At 35.0% G+C, this 26,569-nt stretch overlaps 1 protein-coding gene across 5 annotated transcripts in view; it reads right to left on the minus strand.

Moving 5' to 3' along the window:
• Window positions 1–26,569, minus strand: part of LOC128988086 (sortilin-related receptor-like) — a 71,066-nt gene that overhangs the window by 25,297 nt on the left and 19,200 nt on the right. For all 5 annotated transcript variants that reach the window (XM_054409285.1, XM_054409283.1, XM_054409282.1 and 2 more), the window contains 18 exons: window positions 25,946–26,153; window positions 25,290–25,475; window positions 24,061–24,334; window positions 22,654–22,849; window positions 21,938–22,141; window positions 21,242–21,416; window positions 19,325–19,462; window positions 17,830–17,933; window positions 11,378–11,603; window positions 8,154–8,306; window positions 7,066–7,252; window positions 5,933–6,042; window positions 5,102–5,148; window positions 4,390–4,472; window positions 3,356–3,502; window positions 2,684–2,817; window positions 2,010–2,150; window positions 646–847 (listed from right to left, as the gene is read on the minus strand). In XM_054409285.1, coding sequence (XP_054265260.1) covers window positions 646–847; window positions 2,010–2,150; window positions 2,684–2,817; window positions 3,356–3,502; window positions 4,390–4,472; window positions 5,102–5,148; window positions 5,933–6,042; window positions 7,066–7,252; window positions 8,154–8,306; window positions 11,378–11,603; window positions 17,830–17,933; window positions 19,325–19,462; window positions 21,242–21,416; window positions 21,938–22,141; window positions 22,654–22,849; window positions 24,061–24,334; window positions 25,290–25,475; window positions 25,946–26,153 — 2,915 coding nt within the window. The remainder of the gene's footprint in view (window positions 1–645; window positions 848–2,009; window positions 2,151–2,683; window positions 2,818–3,355; window positions 3,503–4,389; window positions 4,473–5,101; window positions 5,149–5,932; window positions 6,043–7,065; window positions 7,253–8,153; window positions 8,307–11,377; window positions 11,604–17,829; window positions 17,934–19,324; window positions 19,463–21,241; window positions 21,417–21,937; window positions 22,142–22,653; window positions 22,850–24,060; window positions 24,335–25,289; window positions 25,476–25,945; window positions 26,154–26,569) is intronic.

Genomic DNA, 26,569 nt, shown 5'->3' on the forward strand with positions numbered 1-26,569 from the left:
GGCCACATGCTGTTTTAGGGCAGATAAATGTTGATAAAAAGATTAGATAACTCATAACAAAGTATAAAACCATAGTGTTAACGATAATAACAACAGTTGTAAAATACGATAATGATAACTTAGCTTATTCTTTCTCTTTGTTCTTATACCGTTTACCTATTAATTAAAATATTAAAATGTGATTTGAGATTCAATTCTAAAATCAAGCCAATCAAATCTTAAATTTTTATATTTTCTCAAGGTCCAGATTTGATACACAGCACTACAAGCAGTAAAGAAAGAGTCACATCTAAGTCTGTTGTCCCTGAATTATTTTCAATCCTAACTCGGATCGGATCAAACCAAGCTGAGTTTTCATTAGCGTCTATAAAGATGTGCAAACAAAAATTGACGATTTAGCCACCTGAAACGGTTTTGTCGTAGTTGTGGAAAAAATTGTCGCTGTGACAATACAAGCTGTTTACGAGTGCTGATGATGTTCACATTTTCGCCGTGCTTTAATAGATGATCACAATTTTAGTACTAAAGTTAATACTTAGTACTACAAATAAATATTTTCCTAAGCAACCCGATTTCGGCCTGTGACTCGAGAGCCAAAGGTTTTACCCAACTCTGCCCACATGCCCCTACTTTCACTACACTCACCGTTGATACAACGGAACTGATGTGTCTGACAAACGCCCTGCACTGGGGGAGGGGGTGGAGTAACATGTGTAGTAGGACCTGTGATCGGCTCACAACCAATCTCATCCGAGTTGTCTCCGCAGTCATTGACAGTGTCACACTTCCACCAGTACGGGATACACTTTTTGTTGTTGCATTGGAACATCCATTCAGTGCAGTTGGTCTGAAATACAGAACGGTAGTATGTTAGTAATTGGATGTGGAAATCATGTTGTTTATTCACTAATACTGTTACTGTTTTGCTTCTTTTACTAATACTTCTTTTGCTTATACTGTTCAATGAAATGGTGACCATACATAGTAGGTATTTTAAGCCAAGTATGAATGGAGATGAGTGTAGGATGAGTGGCGCGATCTTGTAGTCTTGTTAGTGACTAAGGCCGACATTCCTTAGACACAGCTGTTAATTAATAGCCCATACAGCTAATGGCAACTAGGGACCTACAGTTTATAGTAGAATCCGAACCACATTTTTTCTTGGTATATACGAATTGGTCTAATTATCAGGATAGTACTGCGGATAGTCGTAATACTCACTCGTGCGGACGTTAATCCACACCAGGGAGTATCGAATCCACAGTGCATGCCTAAGCACCACTTTGTAGACAACAAGCTAAGCCAATAGTACAGAATAGCTACTATTATTTCGGAAACGACGTCTAATCACTAGAACATGGATTTGTCTATGTGGTAGAACTCAGCTCCTGTCTCTATTCAACCACTCAATCTCAGGTCCATGGATTATCACAGTCCAGATGTAAGATAATTATGTGCTACTATTTAAATAAGTGTTAGTATTTTAGTCACATTATATTGAAGTAACTTTTCTAATAAGTACTTTTGTGATTGTATGAATTATTTTAAATGACTTTGTTTACATTCTCTTTACTTGTTATTTAATTACTATGTAACACAGTGATTATGGTTTTAAGCCGAACATGTTAGTTAGTTTGATTAAAAGGTGCTTAAATGTTTAAATATTTTACTTATTCATAAATAATACTAGTAGCCCTCAACAGTGAACCAAATGCACTCTCTGAAATATTTTCTAAAAGAATGGAGTTTTGCTCGCTCAGGCCTACCAGAGAAGTCCTTGGACCAATGTATACACAATAAAACACTTATTTCCTCGCATAGCAAGCTGGTCTAGCGGCAGAGGACTGGACTTCGTCCACTGAGGTCTAGGGTTCAAATCCTGCCATATCACCACAGGATTTACCTAGAAGGTAATGCCACAGCCCTTTCCTAGCCTGTGTCCTAGGATGTGAATGTGAGGCATCAAAATACTCTTTTATGTTGGGCAGGTATCAGAACATGTTAGTTACCGTAAATATTGGAGGTTTGGTAGGCACTGCAGGAGGCAATGTGGTAGTACAGTTCTCTTCATCACTGCGGTCACTGCCACCACAGTCATAATCACCATCACAACGCCAAGCCAGGAAGATGCATCGTCGGTTCTCCTTGCACTGTAATCAAATTTGTTTTAGTAAAAATCTGACTTAATTTTAAAACTCATGTAAAAACATTGAACGCACAAATATTTGTTGTGCTCGGTTGTGTATCTAGATGAATATTTCTGCTTTACCTAACTACATTCCTACTAGAGTACTAGACAGCATCCCAGGGCACAACTGGCTTGTTTAGTGTGGAGAATTATTTTCGGTGTGATTCTTAAACACAATAAGAAAACAATTATGTGACTGATGGAACAACAAGCACAAAGGTTTAGGTTTCTAGGATTTTTCTTGGTTGTTCAACTTACGGCATGAATTAAAAAGGCTAACACAAAGCTTCCTTTGTCAAAATGTTGTCAACTACTAGTGAATATTCCAATTATTGTATTTAAAGTAAGATTTTATTTTTTTTTTTCTTCTTGAAACATGAAGGTTCTCTTAGCCATCCAAAATGTTGAATTGATCCTAAAAGTACTTATAATAACAAACACTTACTGGAACTTATAGAATGTTACAATTTAACATCTTTTCTACAATCTACATACCTGGAATTGCCAGCTCTCACAAGTATTGCCTTCACAGTTGGCCTCGTCAGAATTATCAGGACAATCCCTCTCACCATCACATCTCCATGACCGAGGTATACACGAGTGAGGGCTTTGACACATGAAGTAGCCAGCTGAAACCAGATGGAAAGTATTGATTTTCAGATATGTATTGTAATTTCATAATGTATTTTCATAATGTTTTAACAATTAAACCAATCAGTTCATACACAAAATGTTATATCATCTCCCCTATATCTCAGTGATATCGTGAGCATCTTTTGCGGTCACGGGCAAATTACGAACATTCTGCAGCTGAGCGAAACTGCAGATCTGATGTCTATCACAATCATGGTGGAATCGAGGACGTCTTCTGCGGTCCCGGAGGAATCTTGGTTTTATGTTGTCATGTCAGGCTCGTGAAAGTTTTCCGCGGTCAATGCAGAATCATGAACATCTTCAGTGGTTATGGCATATTTGTAAACATCTTCACAGCGAGATCATCATTGACTCCTACAACTGCAGAAAACCTGTAAACATCACCCCCCTTCTTGGCAAAATTGTCAAAGTTTCAAACAAAGTTTTTCATGTTTGTGAAAATAAAAGATAGGTGGTATTCCCATCTCAATTGGTAATAGTATTGGTAGTTGTAATGGATATTCAACCACTTACAGCCACATGTAGTTGGTAGAGCAGTGGTGTTGCAGTTGAGTTCGTCTGAACCATCTCTACAGTCATCTTCCATATCACACACCCAGCGTTCAGAGATACATCGTTGGTTGGCACAACGGAACTGTCCTGCAGTACACGCAGCGTAAGCTGTAACAGGAGACAGCACTTAATAGTACCAGGGATAAAAGTGTCACTAGTAGCTTGTTTCATGTGCTTTGCTTGAGGATAGAAATTAGGTTTTTAAAATATTATCACCGACATTATCCATTACTGAAATTTAGGAGTCTGTAGGTCCCAGATATTTTGAGGTTTAGTTGGACCAATAGTTAGTTGGTGGTAACGGTTTGTCAACATAAGCGTCATTGTGCCTGCGAGTTATGTTGACTAAGGTACTATGAAAGTGGAACATATTCATTTTGGATTCCAATGTAATCCTTAAGGAAGCAGTATTTGACACAAAAACAAAGGCATAAGATCAGCTGTTGACTGAAAAGAAAAGAGTTAGAATTAATGACACTTGATGTTTAATTCAAATAAGGGACTTTACATTTGATTTAATAAGTATTAAAAATTCATCATCGATCTAAGATAACAATTAATAGCCTGAACAGTAAGATAAAATCTCCAAATAATTTAAATCTCCAAAAGCATACCTTAAAAACATTGATTGGTTTTGAAATGGTAAAAAGTGTAAATTACAGTTAAAAAAAAACTCAGCATTGTAAGCAGAATGATTCTGAATTCTGAGTTTCAAAATTTCGGAATAGAAAAAGGGAACGTTTTGGAAAATACTCCAGTTTGAAATTATAACTGAGAATTCTTTCCAATTCATTTAAGGAGCCCTATGTAAAATATCAGTATTTTATTACCTTTTTCATGTATGTCCCAAGGGCTCTATTTTTTTTCAGAGAAGCTAATGAAACTCTATTCCTTTAAAATATTCTCATCAGCCACTAGGCCTTTTCTTTACAATACAATCTATGCCACATATATATATATATATTCTTGTCAGTTTTATTACAATAGATACTTACTGCAGTTCTCCTCATCGCTGCCGTCTTCGCAGTCCTTATCATAATCACACCTCCACTCATCAGAAATGCACTTGCCACTGGATCTAAATAAAACAAGTATTGATTACATACACTCACTATCCCAATTAGGGAAGAACTGATTGTTTGGAGAATTTACATGAAAAGTTAATTTTGGTTTATTGGTTTTTGTGCAACAGTTTTGCCAAGATTGCTGAGAAAATCATGTAAAAAAAAACCCTAAAACGGACAGACGATTAAAAAACAAACAAACCAATGAAATCAGTAACTCAACGGTCAGAAGAACAAAAACAATAGTCAGAAGAGCCGAAAACAACGGTCAAACGGGCAAAGATAATGTTCAAATAAGTCAAAAACTTTGGTGAGTCAGTGACTCTGTCGGGTCCAAGGCAGCAATGTCGTGGGATCCTGAAACTTGTCACTACACACTTGCACTGATCTGTAGCATATGTGGATGGGCAAAACTTGATTAAAAGAGGCTGGCATTACATTACAGAACCTTGGGAGGATTCACAAATGAGATCTACTTTACAATCGAAGGCAAAAACTGTTGTTCAGGTTTGAAAAAAACTTAATTGTGTGAAAAAGCGCAATGTTTGCTATAATGACAATACTAGAATCCAACTCAATGTAAAAATACAACTTTTGGAATAAGTAACAAAGAGGAAAATGCACACTACTGTGGCACACACACCTGCATTGGAATTGGTCTGGCTGGCAAGTCATTTCCCCACAATGCATCTGGAACATAATGAAGGGATTAATTTTTCATCTACATGGCTGAAAGTAAGTGATAGGAAGAGGCAAATACTTGACTTTATAAAATCAAGTCAAACTCAATACTTAACATATGATACACGCTTACTGGATATGCTTGTAAAAGATATTTTGTAAAATGTATAATGCCAATGCACTTTTAACTTAAGGAAAGTTAGTTTTTGATTCAGTAACATAATTTCAATAATTTTCAATGGTATCATTTTGAATGACGAGCAAGATGCACATGCCTATCAGAACCCTTCCCTCACCATCCACCATCGCTTTTGTCATTTTGTGGTCATAAATTTTTTTTTCCATTAGATCTATTTAATGTACAAGGTAGTAGTGGGGAAAATATACTGTCTTACTTGTACTACCTAACCTACGCACCGTCGTTGTAACTGACTCAATCTATACTTATCTCAGAAGATATTGTCTTTTGAATAAAAAATAAATGTGACATTTTAACATTACATTAATAAGAGGGTGTCCAATAAAATGGTTGTTATTTTAACTACTGGCATTGGTATTACTTCTACCATAAGTTTGTATTGATTATTTGTTTTGTATTGTATGAGGTTTAATAAAAACTGTAGTATTATACTTTTACAAATAATTTGTGAAGAATATTGATGTAAAGCTATAAATAAATGAATTGCATACAAAACAAATTGAATTGAAAACCCAGATTTAAAAACCATAAGATTTGGTTCCAGCACAATAAAACTCACACCTCTACTCATAATACATTACGTGACTTTTTCACCTCATCAGAGAAGTCACCACAGTCGTTATCTCCATCACATCGCCATAGCACAGGAATACAAATGTCGTTTTCACATTTGAAATGATCTGTCGGGCACTTCTTGTTGGCATCTGTTAAAAAAAAAAACACTTAAGTTAGTCATGACAAGTCTACGATATACAATCCAATGAGGGAAAATACCTAGGCATCTTGACAAGGGACTAAATTGGAGGCCGAAATTTCGGATGTGTGACAGCTACCCATCTCCAGGACCAACACTGAACTTTGAATATGATTTTTATATCCTAAACTCCGGTGAGTAATTTCAAGTTTATTTCAGCCTTCATTGTATAGAGGAATGACTAGGTTTAAATACCTGATTCTGGCAATCCAATTGTTGATTATTCCACAACTGTATTGTCAGAATCAGGTATTTAAACCACTTTTATTAAGAACTCCTTTTCCTTCCAAGCTTCAAAAGCTATACCGATCATCTCACTCTAAAACTACAATCACACTGTGCACCTAGGTTGCTGTACTAAATTATTGATAAGGGAATGTCTACTTCATATATAGTATTCCAGCCTGGGGAAGGAGCTGGTTTAGTAGTAGAGAGCTGACTTTGGTTCCAGTTTTAAATCCCACAATCATCGATGGATCTTTTTTTTATAATGCCGCAACCCTCTACATTCTGAATAATGTGTAAAACAATTCTGGGATAAAGCCTATATCTTAGGATGTGGAAATATGACATGAAATAAGGAAATACCCCTCCCCTGCAGCAAACCTGCAGACTAAGTGAATTTCCATTTGCCTGGTTGGATTCTGACCTTAACATACATACTAAGTTTTATAAAGATCAGTTGAAAAAGTCCAAAGGTAAAAATGTTTATGTAAAAATACAAAATGGCGGATATCTGATTAATGAAGCAATTTTGGAAAAAATATTATTCTTGATATTTTTTTAAATTTTGACCCAAGGAATCACTAGGTAAAATATGTCCGTCATCAGAATAACCCTTTTTTTAACACTGTGTATGAACATTTTAACGAATAGTGTTTTTGCCCTATAGAGACATCAAAATTAAAAAGTATATCAGTTCCGGGTCTAGGTTTTTCCATACCAATTACAGTAATAGCTGCTTTCAACCTACCTGTGGGACAAGTATCGTTAGCCAGTGCAGGTTTGCCTCCAGGACACAAACACTGTCCGTTGCTCAACACAAGTTCGTCTGGACACAAGCAAACAGTCTGGTTGTTGGGATGAGCGAAACACAAGTGTGAACAGTCTTTGTTGTTGCTGCACTTGTTGCTGCCTTCTTGTAGACTGTGAGCAAACACCTGCATACAAACAAACACTATCAGCAAACTGACACATACTTTCCCCCATTAGCTTGACATAACGTTTTGTGGATGTGTAGAGAGCTACAGAGACAGACTACATGTGGTCCCATTCTGATGACGGTTGGTGTGTGGGTACTTATCCTTGGCATGTCTAGGTGCTTTTTCTTTGACATTTTATAGAGTTTTATTTATAGGTAGAATCACAAAATTTGCAATATTTTTAAACCATCATTTTTACAATGTTAGGGGTTGTGCAATTTTGTTCAGGATTAAAAGAACTACAACATTAACCAAATTTATATTTATTAGTGATGGTCGAATCCAGGAAGAATGGAATAGGATCCATTAAAATTATTCTATTCTTAAAAAAATTTTTATTCTTGAATCTCGAATCCTTATCTTTTCTTAGGATTCGGTGGATTCGAGATTCCGGTTCGACACATTCCTAGTATTTATATTGTTTGAGATTTGGAGAAAATCATATTTTTCTTTTTTTCATAAAAATAATCACTATTAAAATAAAAATTACCTTTTTTTTGGTTTCCTCAAATGTTTGCTGTATTAACCTAGTATAAACCTCGCTAATAAAAATCGTCTTGATTACCTACTTGAAGAATATCTTAAACAAAGTATAAGTTTAAGTGGCCTTGATCAGTCTGAGAGGATTAACGAACATAATAAGTCACTTCATCAACTCGGTCCACTATATTTAAAGTACAGACATTATTCAACTGTAAGTTAATCACACGACTTTTTGCTTAGCCAATAATTTATTTGATTTAGTGGATATTTTTGCCGATTTTTTCGGCAGATAAATCCCTCAGCAGATACTGCAGCTAACCAAACATAATATAATACTGAATTGTAAATGTGTACATTTCCCTTCTCCAACACTTACCTTAAGATCCATCAGACCTGGTAGGTTTGTCTCCACAGCCTGTATGCTAACTCCGTGGTCTTTGTCTGCTGAGTAAAGTCCGTTTTGTTTCCAATCATCCCAATACATCAGGTCCTTGAACACAGCTACGGCAAACGGGTGCGCCACTTGTTCCTACAAAATTAGATTGCTCAGCTAAAAACTTAATAGTTTCACATTAAACTATCATTCAAATCATAGTCTACTTTTAAATTTGAATTTTACACTTCCACTTTAAGAAGTTTACCTGGCTTTAGCGTTTTGTGGTGGATAGGAAGAACAGCTAGCTTACTAAACAAAAACTGTTTGAAGAATGAATTTAAACTAATAGTTAAAATCCATTTTTAGCCCCTGAGCTGTGATATTAATTAAAAATAGGTATTTACCTTCGTCTACAGCTCAATCTGTTGTAACTTGGGTTACGGCCGTTTCGGCATTATAATGCCATCGTCAGACGTTGAACATTCAGCTGAAGTAGCGTCGTCATAGTTGAAACACATTTCATTTTGTTTGACTCCTCAATTTCCATCGTGAATTTCAAATTTGGGGCAATTTGGGGAAATTCACGATGGAAATTGAGGAGTCAAACAAAATGAATTTTCTAGACCTGACAATAGAAAAATTGGACAATAAATTGGATTTCAGCATTTACCGTAAGCCAACCACGTCAAACCAAACCATCCATAACACGTCATACCATCCACCATCACAGAAATATGCCGCTTATAATAGTATGTTATATAGATTGTTAAATGTTCCAATGTCAGACAACAATTTTAATAAAGAACTCAATTTGATAAAACACATAGCGCTATCTAATGGGTACAACAGCAATATGATTGACAGGTTATTAAGTAAGATGAAAAACAAAAAGTCTGGAGACGTCCAACCACAAAAGAAGAAGTATGTGTGTGTAGAGTACTCACATTCAATTCAGTACTCACTTACGAAAGAACTGAAAAAACATGGTATCGAATTGGCGTTCAAGACCAACAACAAGACAATTAATAAATTAAACGTTTCTGATCGTGTAATCGACAAAAGTGAGAAGTCAGGTGTATACAAAATTAAATGTGCTAGTTGCCCGAGCTTTTATATAGGAAAAACTGGACGGACATTCGGAACCAGGTACAAAGAACATCACCCATGTCCAAGGGCCGACAAACAAAAATCATCCTTTGCTCAACACCTGGGGCCTATTGCATAAAACTACAAGTACAAGTTTACATATTTACAGTTTACAGGTCCCTGTAATTACAATTTATCAGTTACAGGTGTTGCTAGAATAATTTGTATACTTGTAAGAACAAGTACAAAAAATGTTAACAGCTGATACGTCTTTGAATTTCCCATATAGGGAATAAGCTATTACCGTAGGAATTATGGTAAGACCTAGACCCGGGAACGATTTACTTTTTCGATTTGACGCCAAAAACACCATCCGACCAAATTCATATATATTTGTGTGTTTGTGTGTGTCCGTTAGCGCGATTACTCGAGCAAAAATGATTTGATTTTGATGAAATTTGGTACAAACGTGTAATCTACGTTTATTCGTACGAGTTCGTGAACCAGCATGATCGGGCCAAGGGAACGGGGTTTTACGGGGGGGGGGGGGGTTTATGGGGTAAAAAATAATTTTTGACCCTCAAAACACAAAATTTCCCAATTTCTCTTCAGACCTTTTTAAAGAGTTTAAAAAACAAATAATTTAGTAAATCAAAGTATTTTTGTACGGTTATTGGTAACGGAGAAAGTTAAAAAAAAACTTTAAATTTGTCTGACTCCCATGTTATTCTTATGGAGAATATTGTAAAATGTTGTAGTTTGCTTGGTTATTGATATATTTTGATCAAACTTTGCAAATTTATTTATTTTATACTAAGCATTTATTATTTTACTGAAAATACACTATTAGTTGCCTTGTAGCAGCAAACCTACGTACTCGTTAAGCCTAATGTTATTTAAATAGATTTAGGTTAATTAAAAATCAATTCAGACAAATGGAAATTTGCTAAGTTGGCAGGGTTGCTGCGGTGGGGGCATTTATAGTTAGTAGATTGTCTATTAAATTAATGTTAATCAATAGTTAACTAATTAATTTAGTGATCATCAATTATATATTCCTTATTTGACTATGTTATCTACAACATGTAGTTGTTTAGTTTTAAATTCCAGTTTGAAGTTCCTTCTTCGACGTTGTGGATCAAAAGAATCATCACTATTCCACATCTTTGTCTTAAAAAAGAATAACTTGTACAATAGCAACAAAGGTTTACAGGCCAAAGAAGCTAGGTAAAAAATTCTTACATTTTTACAGGTATATGTAAAATTGTAATAACTTTATTGCAAATACAAGTTTACACACCTGTAAAATTGTAAAAAAATGCCTGTAAATTTGGGTTTTTGAGTAGTTGTTACAAGTCTGTAACTTGTAGTCCTTGCAACACCTGTAATTACAATTTCTGAAGAATTCTTCAGAAATTTGCCTGTAAACTTGTAAAATTGTAAAATTGTAGTTTTATGCAATAGGGCCCGAGTTGACAAAAACCATGACATGTATGATCTGAACACTGGCCTCGATATACTCCACACAAGCAAGAAAGGAAATAAATTGGACACATTAGAAGAATACGAAATTTACAGAGCCTATACAGAAAATAATTTTGATGACACAATATTAAATGACAAACTACAATATAAATCACACATCATTTTCAATAGCCTAGTATTTTAGACCAGAACAAGAGACAAAAGGCAGGAGTACAAAGGTCAGCTGATAACACCACTACGCAAAGAACGATGCAGGATTAACCTCCAGTCGGCATCCAGTTCAGATCGTGGCAATGTCAACCGGTACCGTGTGTGCGACAGGCCTGTTCGTTGTGTCTTCGTTAGTAATTGTAAAATGTTATTCGTGTCCGTGTTATGTGTTTCAACTATGACGACGCTACTTCAGCTGAATGTTCAACGTCTGACGATGGCATTATAATGCCGAAACGGCCGTAACCCAAGTTACAACAGATTGAGCTGTAGACGAAGGTAAATACCTATTTTTAATTAAACTAATAGCTCCTTTTTCAGGCGTAGTCTTTGATCTTTCTGAAGGTTCTTGTGGTGGTGGAAGTAATTAGCAATAATTTGGTTTAAACACATACGATTGTTCTTATTCTTTTACCTCACATTTTTTGCATATGTAACGCTACCTTGTTATGAATGATCTTGCGGAAGTGTTTTCCGTCGAGGTCAGCGCTGCCAATAAAGTCTTCTCGGGCGTCGACAAAGTAGATTCTCTCCGCTATGTAATCTACAGTGATCCCATTGGGCCATTCCACTGTAGGTTTGGTGAACAGTTTCTTGATATCTGAACCGTCGAGGTTGGCTCTTGCTACACACGGATCATTTACAGCCCAGTCTGTCCAATACATGTATCTGTCAAACAATCAACAATTTATTTCAACAATAGAAATTTAAAATACCTTGTACAGTTGACGTCAAAAAGTAACACATAGCATAAAACCTAGGACGTACAAATATGTAGTGATGGACAAGACCCGAAACTTCGAGATTTTTTCGAGATTTTTTTTATCTCGAAGCTTCGGGCGGGATTGAAATACTAACGGGATATTTTCGAGACGAGATTTTTGGGCCTTTTTCATTGTTGTATGTATGTATTTTTTATGTATTTCCAGGTACAAAATATAAAAAACTGCAATTGTTTGGAAAATAAATTGTTCTAAAACCATTGTTTCTTTTATTATACACTCCTTTTCCAACCTCAAAATTGCTGTTTAACCTCTATCGTGTAATCTAGTGAGTCTCACTCTGAGTGGTGAAATAGTGAGATTGGTGAGGTAATGGGCGATTCGCGAACGATTAACTCAATTTGAACGAACCACAGCTCAATTTTTTAAAGAGTCGATTCGTACTTTGAGTCAACTCAGTTCAGTAATCACTAATCAGTTGGAAATAAGGCCGCGCTTACTCAGTCTTCGCAGTCTTATATAACCTTCTAGGAAATAGAGAAAAAATATAATAAAGACAACAGCTTAAATGTTTTATACTGGTCCATTATTTGTCTAACTGTACACAAGTACGGTAACTTTCAATATGTCGCAATTCGATTTGAGAATTCAAAAGTAAACTTAACGTTAATAGGCCTATTGTTTTGCTAATATAATATTGATGATGCAATATGTTCACCAACCATAAATGCTAACTGCGTCGTCATTCGTCAATTCATAATTCATACCTATCGGTGGAAAAGAGGTAATCTCACGGTAACTAGTAGAATATATATATATATATGGGAACGGTACTGGACATAAACAAGATGCGCAGTAAATCATAGCATAGATAAAACATGCAGTAATAATGTCATCTGCAAACCCCGAATGACGTCATGCTAATGTTGTAAACTGCTCAGTGACGTCAGTTGGGCGTGACATCATCCTGAGATGCGCATTACTCTTACCGTATAGTATATTCTAGTTACCGTGGGTAAACTGACTCAAATGATTCAATTTGAATCGGTTCAAAATTCAATTCAATTAAGTGATTCAAATACAATAAAAATCCTCTGTTCCCTAAATTGTGGAATGGAAATGGATTAATGGTGTGGAGTGGACTGACTGAGACTGCCTAGTGCCTGAGTAGTGAGTGGACTATTATTTTGGTAGTGCTGTCTGCTGTCTAACTATTTTGTTATCGTCTGTTTATTAAACTGTTAACTGGCATAGGCCTATGCAATTATTATTGTTTCTTTTAAATTAGGAAGTGTAAACTCTTGTTGAAGTTGTATTTAGTGGGAAAAATGGATGAGGATGTAGATGACCCAGCCCCCGTGTCCAGTGTTAGAATGGAAGTTGAAGATAGGCCCTCAGAAGCTGGCCCATCCACACCTGCAAATGTAGGCCTACCATCAGGAAAAAATAATACGGCAATAATATGGGAGTATTTCACAAAAGTAAACGAAGGTATGACTACTGAAAAGGTCCATAACTATTTTGCAGTGTGTAATTTGTGCCAAAAAAGTATAAAAACTGCCTATGGAAACACTAGTGGCATGAGACGCCACTTAGAAAATAAGCATTTTCCCAAGTTTGTGTTGCTTAAAAAAAAGGAAGAGGCTTTAGATGCTGAAACATTCAAAACAAAAATATCAAAAACCACTAAGGCTAAGGCCGTGACCCAATCTAAACTCACCTCCACTTTTAAATGGAGTAAAGATGCCACTAAGGCTAAGACTATCACAAGGGAAATTGGTAAATGGATGGCCTCAAGTCTCCACCCATACAACTTAGTAGACCAAGAAGGGTTCAAGTCCTTGATGAACACTCTTGAACCCCACTACACTATTCCTTCCCCCAAAACATTTTCAAGGACAGTAATTCCGGGATTGTACAAAGAAGTTCACAAAAGTGTTGAAGCAGGATTGGCGCATTGCCGAGCCAACAGTTCTTCCCTGGCCATAACAGTAGACATGTGGTCTTCCGATTCGAATAATTCCTTTATGTCCCTTACCTCTCATTTTATGACTAAAGACTTTCAAATAGAAAATTTCTGTTTAGGGTGTTATGCGTTTATTGGAGACCACAAAGGTTGGTCTATTGCCAATAAAGTAACACAGTATTTAGAGGAATGGAAAATAAACACCATGGCAATACCAATCTATGCAGTGACAGACAATGCTATAAATATGAAAAGCGCCATGTCATGTGTCAAACCCAAACTAAATGTTTTGAGTTGTTTTGCCCACTCATTGCAGCTGGCAATAAATGATGCCAAAAAAGAGACACCTGAGTTGTAGAACTGGTGAAAAAAGTTAAAGGAATAGTGGGACACTATCGACATAGTTGCCAGGCGACTGAGCGTCTTCATGAGGTCCAAGCATCTATGAACAAACCTATTCTTCAGTTGATCCAAGATTCCGAGACGCGATGGAACTCTGAGTACTTGATGTTAGATCGGTTTCTGAAGAATAAAGAACCCATTTCAAGGGATATCATACAAACGGGTAAACTCGACAATCTAACAATTTCTGAGTGGAAAATGGTCGAGGGATACGTCTCTATATTGGAGCCCCTCTTTGAAGCTACTACCCAAGTGTGCTCTGCAATAGTACCAACTTGCTCTATGGTCATACCGATTATTTTTGGTTTATCAGACTCTCTCGATACTTTCATTTCGCAAAGTATAGCTAAAAGCGGAATAGGATTTGCAAGGGAACTTTTAAAAGCTATTAAAATTAGGTTCCCAAACAATCTGAAGGAAGATCCTTACTTGACTGCAATGCTGGTGGACCCGAGATTCAAAACAGTTATTTTGTCTGCCGTTGAGCAGCCTTAAGCAAGCTGAAACTTAAGATTCAAGAAATCTTGAAGAAGAAATCAGAATCTGATCAGGCTGAAGTACCAGGTAAGGTTTTATCATGTTATTTGTTCTTTAAGCAGGTTATAGTGTAGACCACACAATATTATTCTAATAAGAAATATGAACCTACCGTAGGCCTACTTACCGTAAACATTTAGCTTGACACAAGTTTCCTTCTTTAGGAGTTCTTAGTCCAAAATTGGTTAACTTAGGGCTCTTTGACTTTGCTGTAAACAATTTTTGCCTCAACTGTTTTTATTACCGGCGGGAGCCATTAAATCTACAGTCAGTTGGGCTATATGTAACAAATTTAAATACTGTAGGGCCTATTTACTTAAAGCATACAAAATGTTTCAACTTAGACCACTTTGATTTATAATAGGCAACAAAAATAGCCTAGGCTACTTAAAGAAAGAATGCTTAGGGGAAAATTAGCTTTTATTTTGTGTGCATTAGGCTTAGGCCTATATAAAAATAAAGTGTACCGGTGAAACAAAAATATGTAAAATACGTACAAAGACCTAATAGGCCTACACTTATTTTGTTAATTATGTTATTGGAGGTACTCACTGTTTAGACATATAGTTAAACTTAAAATTAAATTGCATAAAAAATATATTATAAGGCCTATTGCCTAACCTAAATTTAGGCCTACATTCAAGTTACCAAATTTGGTTAGGCCTGAATTACAATTTCAACTTTAATAACTTTTTTTGTTTCAATTGCATGTTTAGCTTTAAATAAGATATGTAACTACTGTATCTGTCCACACAAAATCAAAATATTTATTTGCTAGATCATTGTTAGACCTACCTACAAGGAATAGGCATTGTCTTCAATAGGCAAACATCATCACAATTAATTAAGTTAACATACCATCTTATACAATTAAACTGACTTTAATTGTACGGTATCAAAGAAAAATTACAACACAGTATTTTTTTAGCGATGTTAGTTTTAAATGTTGAAATAGGCCCTATACACACATACTACTGAAACTTAAGTACCAATTTATAGTAGTAGTAGGTATATTATTGCTTAAATATTTTAAAATTAAAGGTGTCTGATGGAAAAATAAATATGGATTGAGGAACAAGGTAAGTTAAATAATAAGATAAAAGAGGAGGCCACCTTATGGATTTTATTGTAGGCCTATCAAGTCCCATCATGTTCTTTCTAACTTGCAAAATGATCAAAACAATGACAAATATAGAACTGTACCATAACCATTATTGATACAGTATTGAGAAGACAAGTAAAACATTGGTTGATTTGATTCTTGATTCTGTAATGTACTGCCTGTTTACAATTTGTTTTATTTTTAGTTGAGCCTACTAGTGATGAAAGCAAACCAAAATCAGCCTTATGGAAGGCATTTGCTAAGGCAGCAGCTGCAAAGAAACACTCTACTAGTGAAAGCTCGGCAAGACAAGAAGCTAGTATTGAATCGGAGCTTGCTAGATTCTTTAATGGGGAAGTCATAGATCAAAGTGATGATCCTTGCAAATGGTGGCAAGATAATGCCAATTTCTTTCCACTACTTCGCAATGTCGCATTGCAATACCTTGCAATTCCAGCTACTGAGGTTAGTAACTTTTGTTGTACTACTTTAAATTGGAATCATTATGACAACCTTCAACATGAGCCATCTATATAACAGAAATTAAGATAAATACTTAAATAGGGATATACATATATAGTTACAATATAATCCAATTTTAATTAATTACTGGTACTTAATTATTTTTTTTTACAACGCATGATATCAATATTACAGGTTGCCAGCGAGAGAATGTTTTCGAGTGCTGGCGGAGTGGTGGCAGAGAAGCGGCAAAGGTTGACCTCTTTTCATGTTGAGGAGTTGGTCTTCCTTCACCAGAATAAGAAACTTTTAAAATAAGTTTAGCAACGTACCGTGGAATTGGGTGAATAGAAACACTTTTGACATTAAAGTTCAAGCTTTGTAAAAACTATATATTTAATTTTAAAATTTCAACACTAGCTCATATTTCCGGTCTTGGACTCCTCTACTCAAACCATTTATCAATTTTTTCTTCTTTTTAATCATTAAGCAGAACAAAAATATAAATATGGCTGTTTCTATTCACCCCACACTTTGGTTTTGTTTTGTTTCTATTCAACCTGTTCTTTCTATTCACCCCATTCTACGGTAGCCACTTTGAATTGCATTTTGTTACACTAAAGTTCCTGTTTTATATTACAGTATTTACTTTTAGATTAGATGATGTTTTGTTTTCTCATAAGTCATAATGTACTCTGGCTACCAAAGAGCAATGTTATATCTAAACATTTTAATTTTATTTGACTTTTCATCTTTGTTATTTGTTTATTGTTAAGTTGATAATGGTTCAGTGATGAAAATTTCATTTAATGTTATTTTAGAGAACTAAGAGTTTTTGTTTTTGTGTTTTCTGTTATTTAATAATAAAAGATGGTTGTGACTATTTCCAATTTAGTAAATTGGATTGTGTAAGCTTTTCTTTCAACCTCCTTAAGCTGTTACTTATTCTAAGAGAATGTAGACTCATATAATCTTCATAAGTTGGTGAGTACAAGGTAGCCTACTTGTATTTAGTTATACTTACCATTTCCTACTGATATTAAATTATGTGATTTTAAGTTTCCTTGGTTTACTTTATGAACTTTGTTAATATCTACCTTAAAACACAGTAGGCTAAAAAAAACTTAAAATATTTCTGAACATATAAAAAGTAGATATTAATTTTTGTATAATTTTCCATTAAATCTCGTCTCGAAAAAAAATCCCGTCCCGCGGGAATTAAAAAAATCTCGTCTCGTCTCGTCTCGAAGTGAAAAACCTAGTCTCGTCCATCACTACAAATATGTATACATTTTTTAGATTTTGTAAGAGAGACAGTAGGCCTATTTTATTTTTAAAACTAGTTAACAAGAAGGAATATCTGGTATAAAAATTATAACAAAACTGGTTGAAATGTAAAAAATATCCAGTAAAATATTATCAGTAACAACAAAACATGATAAGGAAAAATCACATACAATGAAATAATGACACAGTATTTATTCTGAAGATGGGTTCGATACCCTAAATTGTTATATAACTAGCCTACTTTAGAGGTAGAAAAGCTTAGCTTTTTGTAAACGGAGTGATGAAAATAATGTGTTTCAATTTAATGTATATAATTATATCCAAGTTTCTGGCGTTATTTGCTTATGGTACATTCATTTTACTCATTTAGACTTCAACAGGTTAAAGGGAAAACTTTAAATTAGTTGAACAATTTACCCAGCTGCCGGATGAAGCGCAATGCCTCGAGGTTTCTTCAACTTATCTGGCCCCAGCACTGTCTTCCTCATCCTACCAGCATTGCTTAGGTCAGTGCGAATAACCTGAGTAAAAAAAGACAACTTTACACTTTATATTAAAAGGCTTATTAATAGTAAATCATGTAGATACGTGTTACCATGTGGAGTTTAGTGGTAGAATGAAAACAATTTTGTCTAACAAGAAATCATGGTATTCACGCTACTTTGTTGAACTGCCAAGAATACTATTTAAAGTTCTAAATACATTGCAGCAATCCGTCTGACAGTTAAACAAATATTTTGTCAGTTCAGCAGCAAAGACCAAGATTTGAAAATAGACCCTGACAGTGGAAGCCTACATTTTAGTTGATCTAATGTTGGTATCTCAAGGAATAAAGATAGTGCCATTTAAACGTTGAAAACTTAGTTTGACAATATTGCAATTGGAAAAATTTATCACGTTGTGTTTCTGTCCTACAAATCAAGTAGGAAATAATAATAATAATATCACTTTATTGTCATAAAACATTTCAAATCTCCAGCAAAGCTGGTGAAACAGATGACAATGTCATTTCTTAGTAAAAAAAAAATATAAAAAAATAAAAACATTGGGGTACACCACAATTGATGGTTTGCCATTTTAAAATGAAATGTAAACCATTTTTCTTAATGACAGTTCTTTGTTGCCTGTTTCTTAAATAAGATTGTATCCAAGGCAGTGCAGAGAAGTTATAATTTAAGTTTTTTACTTAATACATTATGGTTCACACATTCGAACACCTTGGACAGATCACAGAACACTGCTTCAGTACTCTGAGATCCATCCAAGCCTTCTGACACTCGATTTATGAAATCAGACAGCTGATATTGTATTTTTTACTAATCTAAAGCACAGAAAACATACGGTACTACTATAACCCAGAATGCCAACCGCATGGTAAAAAGCGTTAAGTACTCGGAGAGAGCTTTGCTTGTCAATTCGTAGGCAGCGCCACCAGCGTTGCTATGCTGTGGCATCCTGGGTTATAGTAGTATGTGTTGTGTCTAAAGCCAAATTGATTACCTGTAAACAAATTATTATTTTAAAAAAAAGTACATTTGTTCATATGCTTTTTTTAAAAAAACTTTTGATAGAGATGGTAAAATACACACCGGACGATAGTTTTTGGTTTTTCTACTGAACCTTTTTTTTAAAGTGGTTTCAGTTCAGCATTTTTTAATTGGTATTAATAATCCAGTCCAAAGAAAAAAAACATGTAAGAACGACTAGTTGAAACTGGATAAGGAAGTAATATATGAAATAAATAATAGTATTATTAAACATACAACGGAAAAGCTAAAAAACATTCCTGACTATAATTGCAAAGTGGTATTTACCATCTCCACCAAAAATAACACAGATTCTTTAAGTGAATATCTAATTAACTGCCGTTTCCCCAAACTACTGTAGTTTCAAACCTAAAGATCGTCTTTACCTGTATTCTAGCTTTGATTCCATCTACGAAGTAAAGCATGTTTGTCATCCAATCAAGAGCCATTCCTTCAACGCTGGCCAGATCCTTCTCTACCAACACCTCCGGCAGGTTGGTGTTGTCTGTTCCCAAACACTGACGCTGTAATCATCACCAAGAGTTAGGCAATCTTTTACACAGACGTTGAACATTACAGAGTAAAGTAGAGCAATTAAAACTTATACATTGTCTTATTGTAAGCTACAGCATCTCAGTTACACAATCTAAGGACAAGAAAGGAGTTTTAGACTTTAGTACCTTGTGATTGGTTCATTCAACCATGTTCTGTTTGATTGAAATACAGACCACAGATGATCCATGTAGATGGGGTGTCTAAAAGTCAATGGTAATGTTGTGTATGCATAAACATAAATGTCAAAATGAAGTAGTTTTAAAACCTTAAAATTAGTAAATAATTCTTTAATAGTAGGGATAGACGGGAATTTTAAATCTCGTAGTACAAGAAGAGGTTTTATTTCAATCAAGATTTTTTCGAGACAAGATAAAAAAAATTAAAAACGCCTGCAAATAGTCAATCCAATACACGCAATACAGGCGTTTCCTTTGCGAAGGGGTTCTTATTAAATTAATTATTTACATGTAAATATTGCTTTAATTGTTTTATAGTTTTTGTTTTTGTTTTTGACATCACAAATAATGAGAAGTGTTTTTAAGTATAAGCAGTGCGAGACATGTTTTATAACTGTAAACATAGCCAAAACCAATCACTCCAAAATCATTCTAAAAATTACACAAGACTGAAAAATTGTTACTTGTTGATACTTACCTAACTAGTCAGACTGATGTTTCAGATTAATGAATTCTGTATTTTTCAAAGTTCATGTTTCCTATGCAGGAGTTATTTTTAATAAGGTAGGCCTAAATAAGGTTTGTTTTGTATACTGATGTTTTTTTATCCTGATGTTTTTTTATACTGATGTTTTTTTTATTAATGTTTTTAATAAAAGATTTTAAATATTCTTGTCTATTATAATTATTATTTTTGTGTGTAACCAGTCATCTGTCGTAAATCAGTAGGTACAGTAGTTTAAAATGTTACAAAATCAGGTAAAAAAATTGTAAGTGCATTTCCCATTATGCATGAGAATGGAAATCCCGTCTTGATCTCATCTCCGAAATTTTATGAGAAATAAAAAATCCCGTCTCGTCTTGTCTCAAACTAAAAATCCAATTTCGTCCATCTCTACTTAATAGAATCACAGATTTCTTATCAGATAAGTTTTTATGGTGGCACATCAATAAATTATTTTAATAGAATTCTAGAACACCGAAAAAGTCAATCTGTATCATGTTAAATATAAAGTTAAAAGGCTCTGTGCTAAAGTATAATTTAAAGTAGGCCTAGTATGAATTATGACAACCTTTACTCCTAAATGTATCAATTATTTATTTTATATTAAATCAAATTTGAAAAATTACTAATACAGAACTCTTTATGTCATTCATTCAATTAGAAAAGGGAATCCACTGGCTTTCAATAGACAGACATAAATAATAGATTAACAATACAATCACAGCTTATAATGGAATTAAATTGCATTGTAGCTCATTTAAATTTATAAAAAAAAAAACTTCAACGTTATTTCACTAACAGAGCTTTATATGATTTTGTTCAAACTCATAAAATTTGATGTGGTGATAAAGTTATCTCTTTAAAATAGCCTCAAGAAAATAATATGATTGTTTGTGTTTTTATGTAACTAAGTGACTCCACTCTATAACATTTGTAATGTGCATTGTCAATGAAGTTGAATGATGATGGAGCTATAATCTTCAAAATGAACATTGTCATTAACCACAAAGACTAGAACTGTGGATTAGTCCTGATTTTCTGTTCAATATTTTGCCTACAACACTCACCCCAATCTCATCTGTGATGATGTCGGCCCAATACACACAGTTGTTGTGAATGTCAAAGTCCACTGCGATCACGTTCTGTAGCCCTCGCACAGGCAGCTGCTCCAGCTCTAGTGTGGCCAAATCAAACCTCACGATTCTATCCTTCTGAGCCAGCAATAAGAACTCCTTGCGCTCACTGCAACATACAATACCAAACTACATAGGCACAAGTTGTACAAAGTTAAATACAGTAGGTAGTATGAAGGCTGTGTCAAAACATTTTGTACAACTTAGGACTGCTCCAATTGATGACACAATATATCTTCTGTATTAAAAACTGTGTCTTTGTATCAAGGATGGTATGTTTGGCTTAAAGTTAAGTAATTTTATACCACTTAAGAGTACCTGAGCTGTGACACTCAAGTCATTATCCATTGATTTGTGTTAATACTTTACCTATTGTATTTTGTATATTTAATGGTGAATAAATTCTTGATTCTTGATCCTCTATATGGTTTGTGTAAAATATTTTTTAAAACAACAACTCTTTAACACTCTCAGGTAACTAGTACAATTTGTTTGTAGTAAATTTAAAACTAGCTTGAATTGCATATGAAATTATGTCCATTACCGTTAAACTTGCTACAGTCTTTGGCAAGTGTCACATTCATTAGTTAGATTGTTTTCATTATCTCTACTACGTGTTGCAAGACTCACTCGTAAGGACAAGGGACATTGTCCGGAAGGTATTGTCGGTCGTGACCTCCCACACACACATCTCCTTGTATCTTCAAGTAACCTTTAGTCCTGTTATAAAACTGCCCTGGTTTGCACCAGTCAGGTACAGCGTAAGGATTGGACGCGATGCTCTTGTTGCGTATACATTGGGACATTCCCACCGCTCGCTCAAATCCAAAGTCACTGCAGAAATAAAACATAAAGTTACTACAATGATAAACTGTTTTGCATTACATAACATTTTTAAATAACCATAAATTACAAGGTTTTGATTTTATTTTATCTTCACATTCATAAAATGGGCTCAGTTAATGTATGAACCCAGTGTAAGGTAGAGCATTCTAGTTGTTGTGTAGTTAGAATTTTCTTGTGACTAATTTGTTTGTAAACAATTTCATATTTGGCTATATTATGTGTTACAATGTGTAGAGGATTGCTGAGCAACTTTTGTTAACTTTGATGGCTATAGGCCTATAGTCAAAGGTGAAATACTTATTTGTGATTCTTAATTTGTATTAAAACATACTTACAGTTGTTATAAGCTGTTATAAATTCAGCCTCAATGAAACCCATTGAAAAACGCTTTTTCCCTACCTTATATAATTATTGGTCAGGAATAGTGTTAAGAGACAAACTTAAAACATGTCAGTACAAACCATAGACAATTTGTGGTCATTGACAGTTCTAGAACATACCATTCAAAGTCCTCCAAGTCGCAAGGGCAGATCTCTTTCTTAATTGGTCGATCATAGTCGCGGCCGTTGAAACAGTTAGAGTGAGGAACTCTCCGTTCGTACGTCTCCTTCACTCCCAGCACACATGTCATTTTGACTCCTTCGTCACCACTGCTCGGGGACCAGAACTTGTAGTCATCCGTAGAACAGTTGTATGCTAGACAACATTTGTATAGTGTAGCAGATTTTATTTTGTCACAGGCACAGGTATTTTGTACAAATACTTACTACTTAACTTAGATAGCTGCAAATTTACATTAAAATCAGCTTAAACATTTTACCTAAACAAGTTTATTTAAACATGGTCTATGGTCCTTTTATATATTCTGTGACAAAATAAAAGGCTCTACTAATCAATGATTTTACAATTTGTTTCTCACATTCTCAAGTAATCACTTAAAACATGCCTATGTTAACACATGCTTGTTTTACTATTCTCCACAAACATTTGTTGATATTTACAGGTAATATACTATGAAACCGACAAGCTGCTGTCTTAGTACCACTGTAACTTTTACATTGTAAAGTAGGACAAGTATAAATGTTGTTCCTACAGTATTTCTAGTTTCATAGCTATGTACAGAATGTCTAAAACTTAACTAAATGTCACACACTTTCATTTTCATATGATACGATATTGAAAAATATATGCAGAATCCAAAGTTAGAATATCTTGGTCAGCACTCAGCAGTGTTTTAATGTCTTGGCTTAACAATAGTGTGTGTGTACCTTTTTTGAATCTTTAAGATTGCAAATGAGTTAGGAGAATAAACCCAAACAAGAAGAAGAACACCATTTTGGCATGAAAGAGACCTTAGTCTTGATTATTTCCATGCCTATTATTTATATGCCAAATCCAAGAAGGTGTTTGCCTCACTGAAAAAGTGCTCTAAATATTCCATGCTAAATCTATCAGTCTGAATTTCTAAAATTATAACTAATTCAACATGAACAAAATCACTATCACTGAAGTTTCACTGATGTTTGATCACCTGCAAAATATGTCTATACCGATGGGTGGTTAAAGCATCAGCAAACTGACAAATACTTTCTCCCATTAGCCACAATACAATGGGTAAACGGTGGGAGTTGTACCATAATTTTGTTATTACTTAAAAGAACTATAGGTAACACTAATTTTAAAAAATTTGTAAGGGTTTTATAAAAATCTGATTTACCCTATACATTATTTTATGAGTTTTTAAGAGAAAATCACTACTGAACATGAAAAAAAAATAACCCAAAAAAACTTCATCGGTATCTACATACCAATTTTAATCAAAATAGGAGCACAGGTGCAGTCTGAAACTGTGTACAAACAATTAATTTGAATGCACTAGGATTAAGAAATACAGTTTGAAAACTTACTGAATGCGTTTTTCAGATCAACTTTTATAATGAGCCACTGGTGATGAGTGGGAACGGATCCAAACATTGTAAAAACTGTTGTGTTTTCTCCAGGTTCCGTCATGAGTCCGTAAATCCTAAGATCTTCATCGGCAAACTCGTGTTCCTTCCAACTTTCTCCCTCATCAGTAGAATACCTCATCTTGTTGGTCTCTCCGTTAGACTTGAAATATTTGACAGCCGCCAACACACCGCCGTGGTCGCCCAGGTTGAAAAGGTAGTATTCTTCAAGAATCTGTAGTAATTCAAAACAAACAGATCATTTGTGAGAGCCCTCGAGTCACGGAAATGAGTGTGTGCAGCTACTTTATGCGCCTGAAAGCCCTGGGAAATACATGGATATTGGCTTCCGAGAAGTGGTAAAACTGAGGGGTTCTACTGTACTCTATTCCACATTTACCATTTCTGCCGTTCATGCTATCAACAATACTGGAAGCATCATGCTCATTGTCATGCATGTTGTGTCAACTTTCCTCATGACCCTCTGAAGGTGTTAAAATGTTTACTTATTTCTATATCTTTGAGCTTTGAACTCAGATGGATTTGTATTTTGACTTTAATATTGTCCAAAGTTAGTTATTAGTAGAAGTATAAGAAAAAAACATAAGAGCATTTTGTTTTTGAGGGCTCTAATGCTTTTAGGACGGCTAGTATCCCAAAAACTGCCATTTGAAATTTGTCGTTCATGGGCTCTCCATACAGCACAGTGAATAAGGAATGGAGTATAGACAAAGCGGCACAAAGATAAAATATTATGGCAGTGTGGATCTTTTATTTAACCACCAAAAGAGAAATTTTAAAATAGTGCATCAATTTCATTAAATGTTGCTGATTTGATGCTGAGCTAGATCAATTAATTCAGGGCCAAAACACTTTTGTCATTGATGCAACAATTGATGATATAATAAAAGGTCACCGCCAGGGAGCAAGCTGGTCTAGTACAGTCGGTTAATCTATTATCATGATCTATTGCATTTTATGTATAATGTGTAATGATAAAATAAATCTATCTTTCTAAAGCGCAGGGCTTCGATCCCCAATGTCCGAGATTAATATCCTGCCAAACACCTATGGATTAATCGATAATGCCGTCACCCTCTAGCCTAGTCAAGAGGTCAACGCTGGATAGTGATGAATCAAGACTAGGGTTCAGAACAGTTTCCAATTATGTAGACTGCATAAACAATTACCTGTGTCCAAGTCAGGCCAGCATCTTGACTCATGTAAAGTCCGACATGACCTTTGAGTGAAGTTCCCAATGTTCCCATTGCCAATATAAGTCCTGGGGCTGACTTGGAACTCAATATGGGAGTTGCTCTAGTCACAGGATACATCTGGGCAAACTTCTGTGACAGATGCAGTGAGCAGTTGGTGGCCTACAACACAAAAGCAAAATCGCATTAGAAATCATCTAATGGCTCGAACTTACTAATTGTTTCGATTTATCTAGTATGTATTGGTTCTGAGGAGATCTTAGACTTTTATATTAACAAAATAAAAGTATTGTAAGGCTTTTGCAATGTAAAATGTGTCAAAATGATGATAACTGTGTAAAATCATTCCAACACGATACAATGACCTAGCAGAACACAACTGAGACTTATCTACGCTAATTTATTGTTAAACACCCGAGTAGCCAGGTGGTTACTGAGTTTGCCTTCTGAAAGACGCTAGTTTGATTCGAAGCGAGTTCGTAACCAGATGCCATTTGTCATTGGCCTACCAGTTAATGATGCTACAAAAAGATAAACGTTTGTATCCAGACTAGATTCTGGACCATTACCCTATAGTAAAAAAAACCTTTAAAAAGCCACTGGCATTCATAACCACCAAACTAACCACTCACCACATTACAATTGATAGGTCGATGGTTGGAGTTGTATTTCGGTGCACTGATCAGCCTCCACTCACCGCCCCAGTCAAACGTTATAACACTACGCAAACTCTCAACACCAGGGTTGATGCCTGCAGGGTCTAGTACTTGCGAGGCGATGTATATACCCTTCATACCCTCCACCTTGTGTACATCTGCGAACGTCTGATCAGCAACGTCACTGTAACAAGCGTCATTGGTCAGTACTAAACAAAAACTCAAACATGTTGGTGTAAGAGCTGGTCAGGTGAAGTGAGTGGATAAAGGAAGGACTTTTCTCACACTTTTCCTGACTTTGGATGACAACTGATAAACAAAATTTCCAGAAAAGAGAGCAAGGTAACATGTTGAAAATCAGGTAGTTTGTAAACTAATTCTAGTGAGAAAATGCCACTTTCTATGACAACTGTAAATACCCCTGCTGCAGCAAACCTGCAAACTAAACAAATTCCCATCTGCCTGATTGTATTTCCACTCAAATGATTCATAAAGTAACGTTAAATGAGTACTTAGGTTTGCTGCTACAAGGAGGGTAATAAAGTGTGTGTATTTAATTTTAATGTTGACAGCTTTCTTAGTATAAAATATACTAATTTG

This window comes from Macrosteles quadrilineatus, unplaced genomic scaffold, assembly GCF_028750875.1.
Source record: "Macrosteles quadrilineatus isolate MER2022 unplaced genomic scaffold, UCM_ALF_1.0 Scaffold_2__2_contigs__length_208266976, whole genome shotgun sequence".
Taxonomy (NCBI): Eukaryota; Metazoa; Arthropoda; class Insecta; order Hemiptera; family Cicadellidae; genus Macrosteles; species Macrosteles quadrilineatus.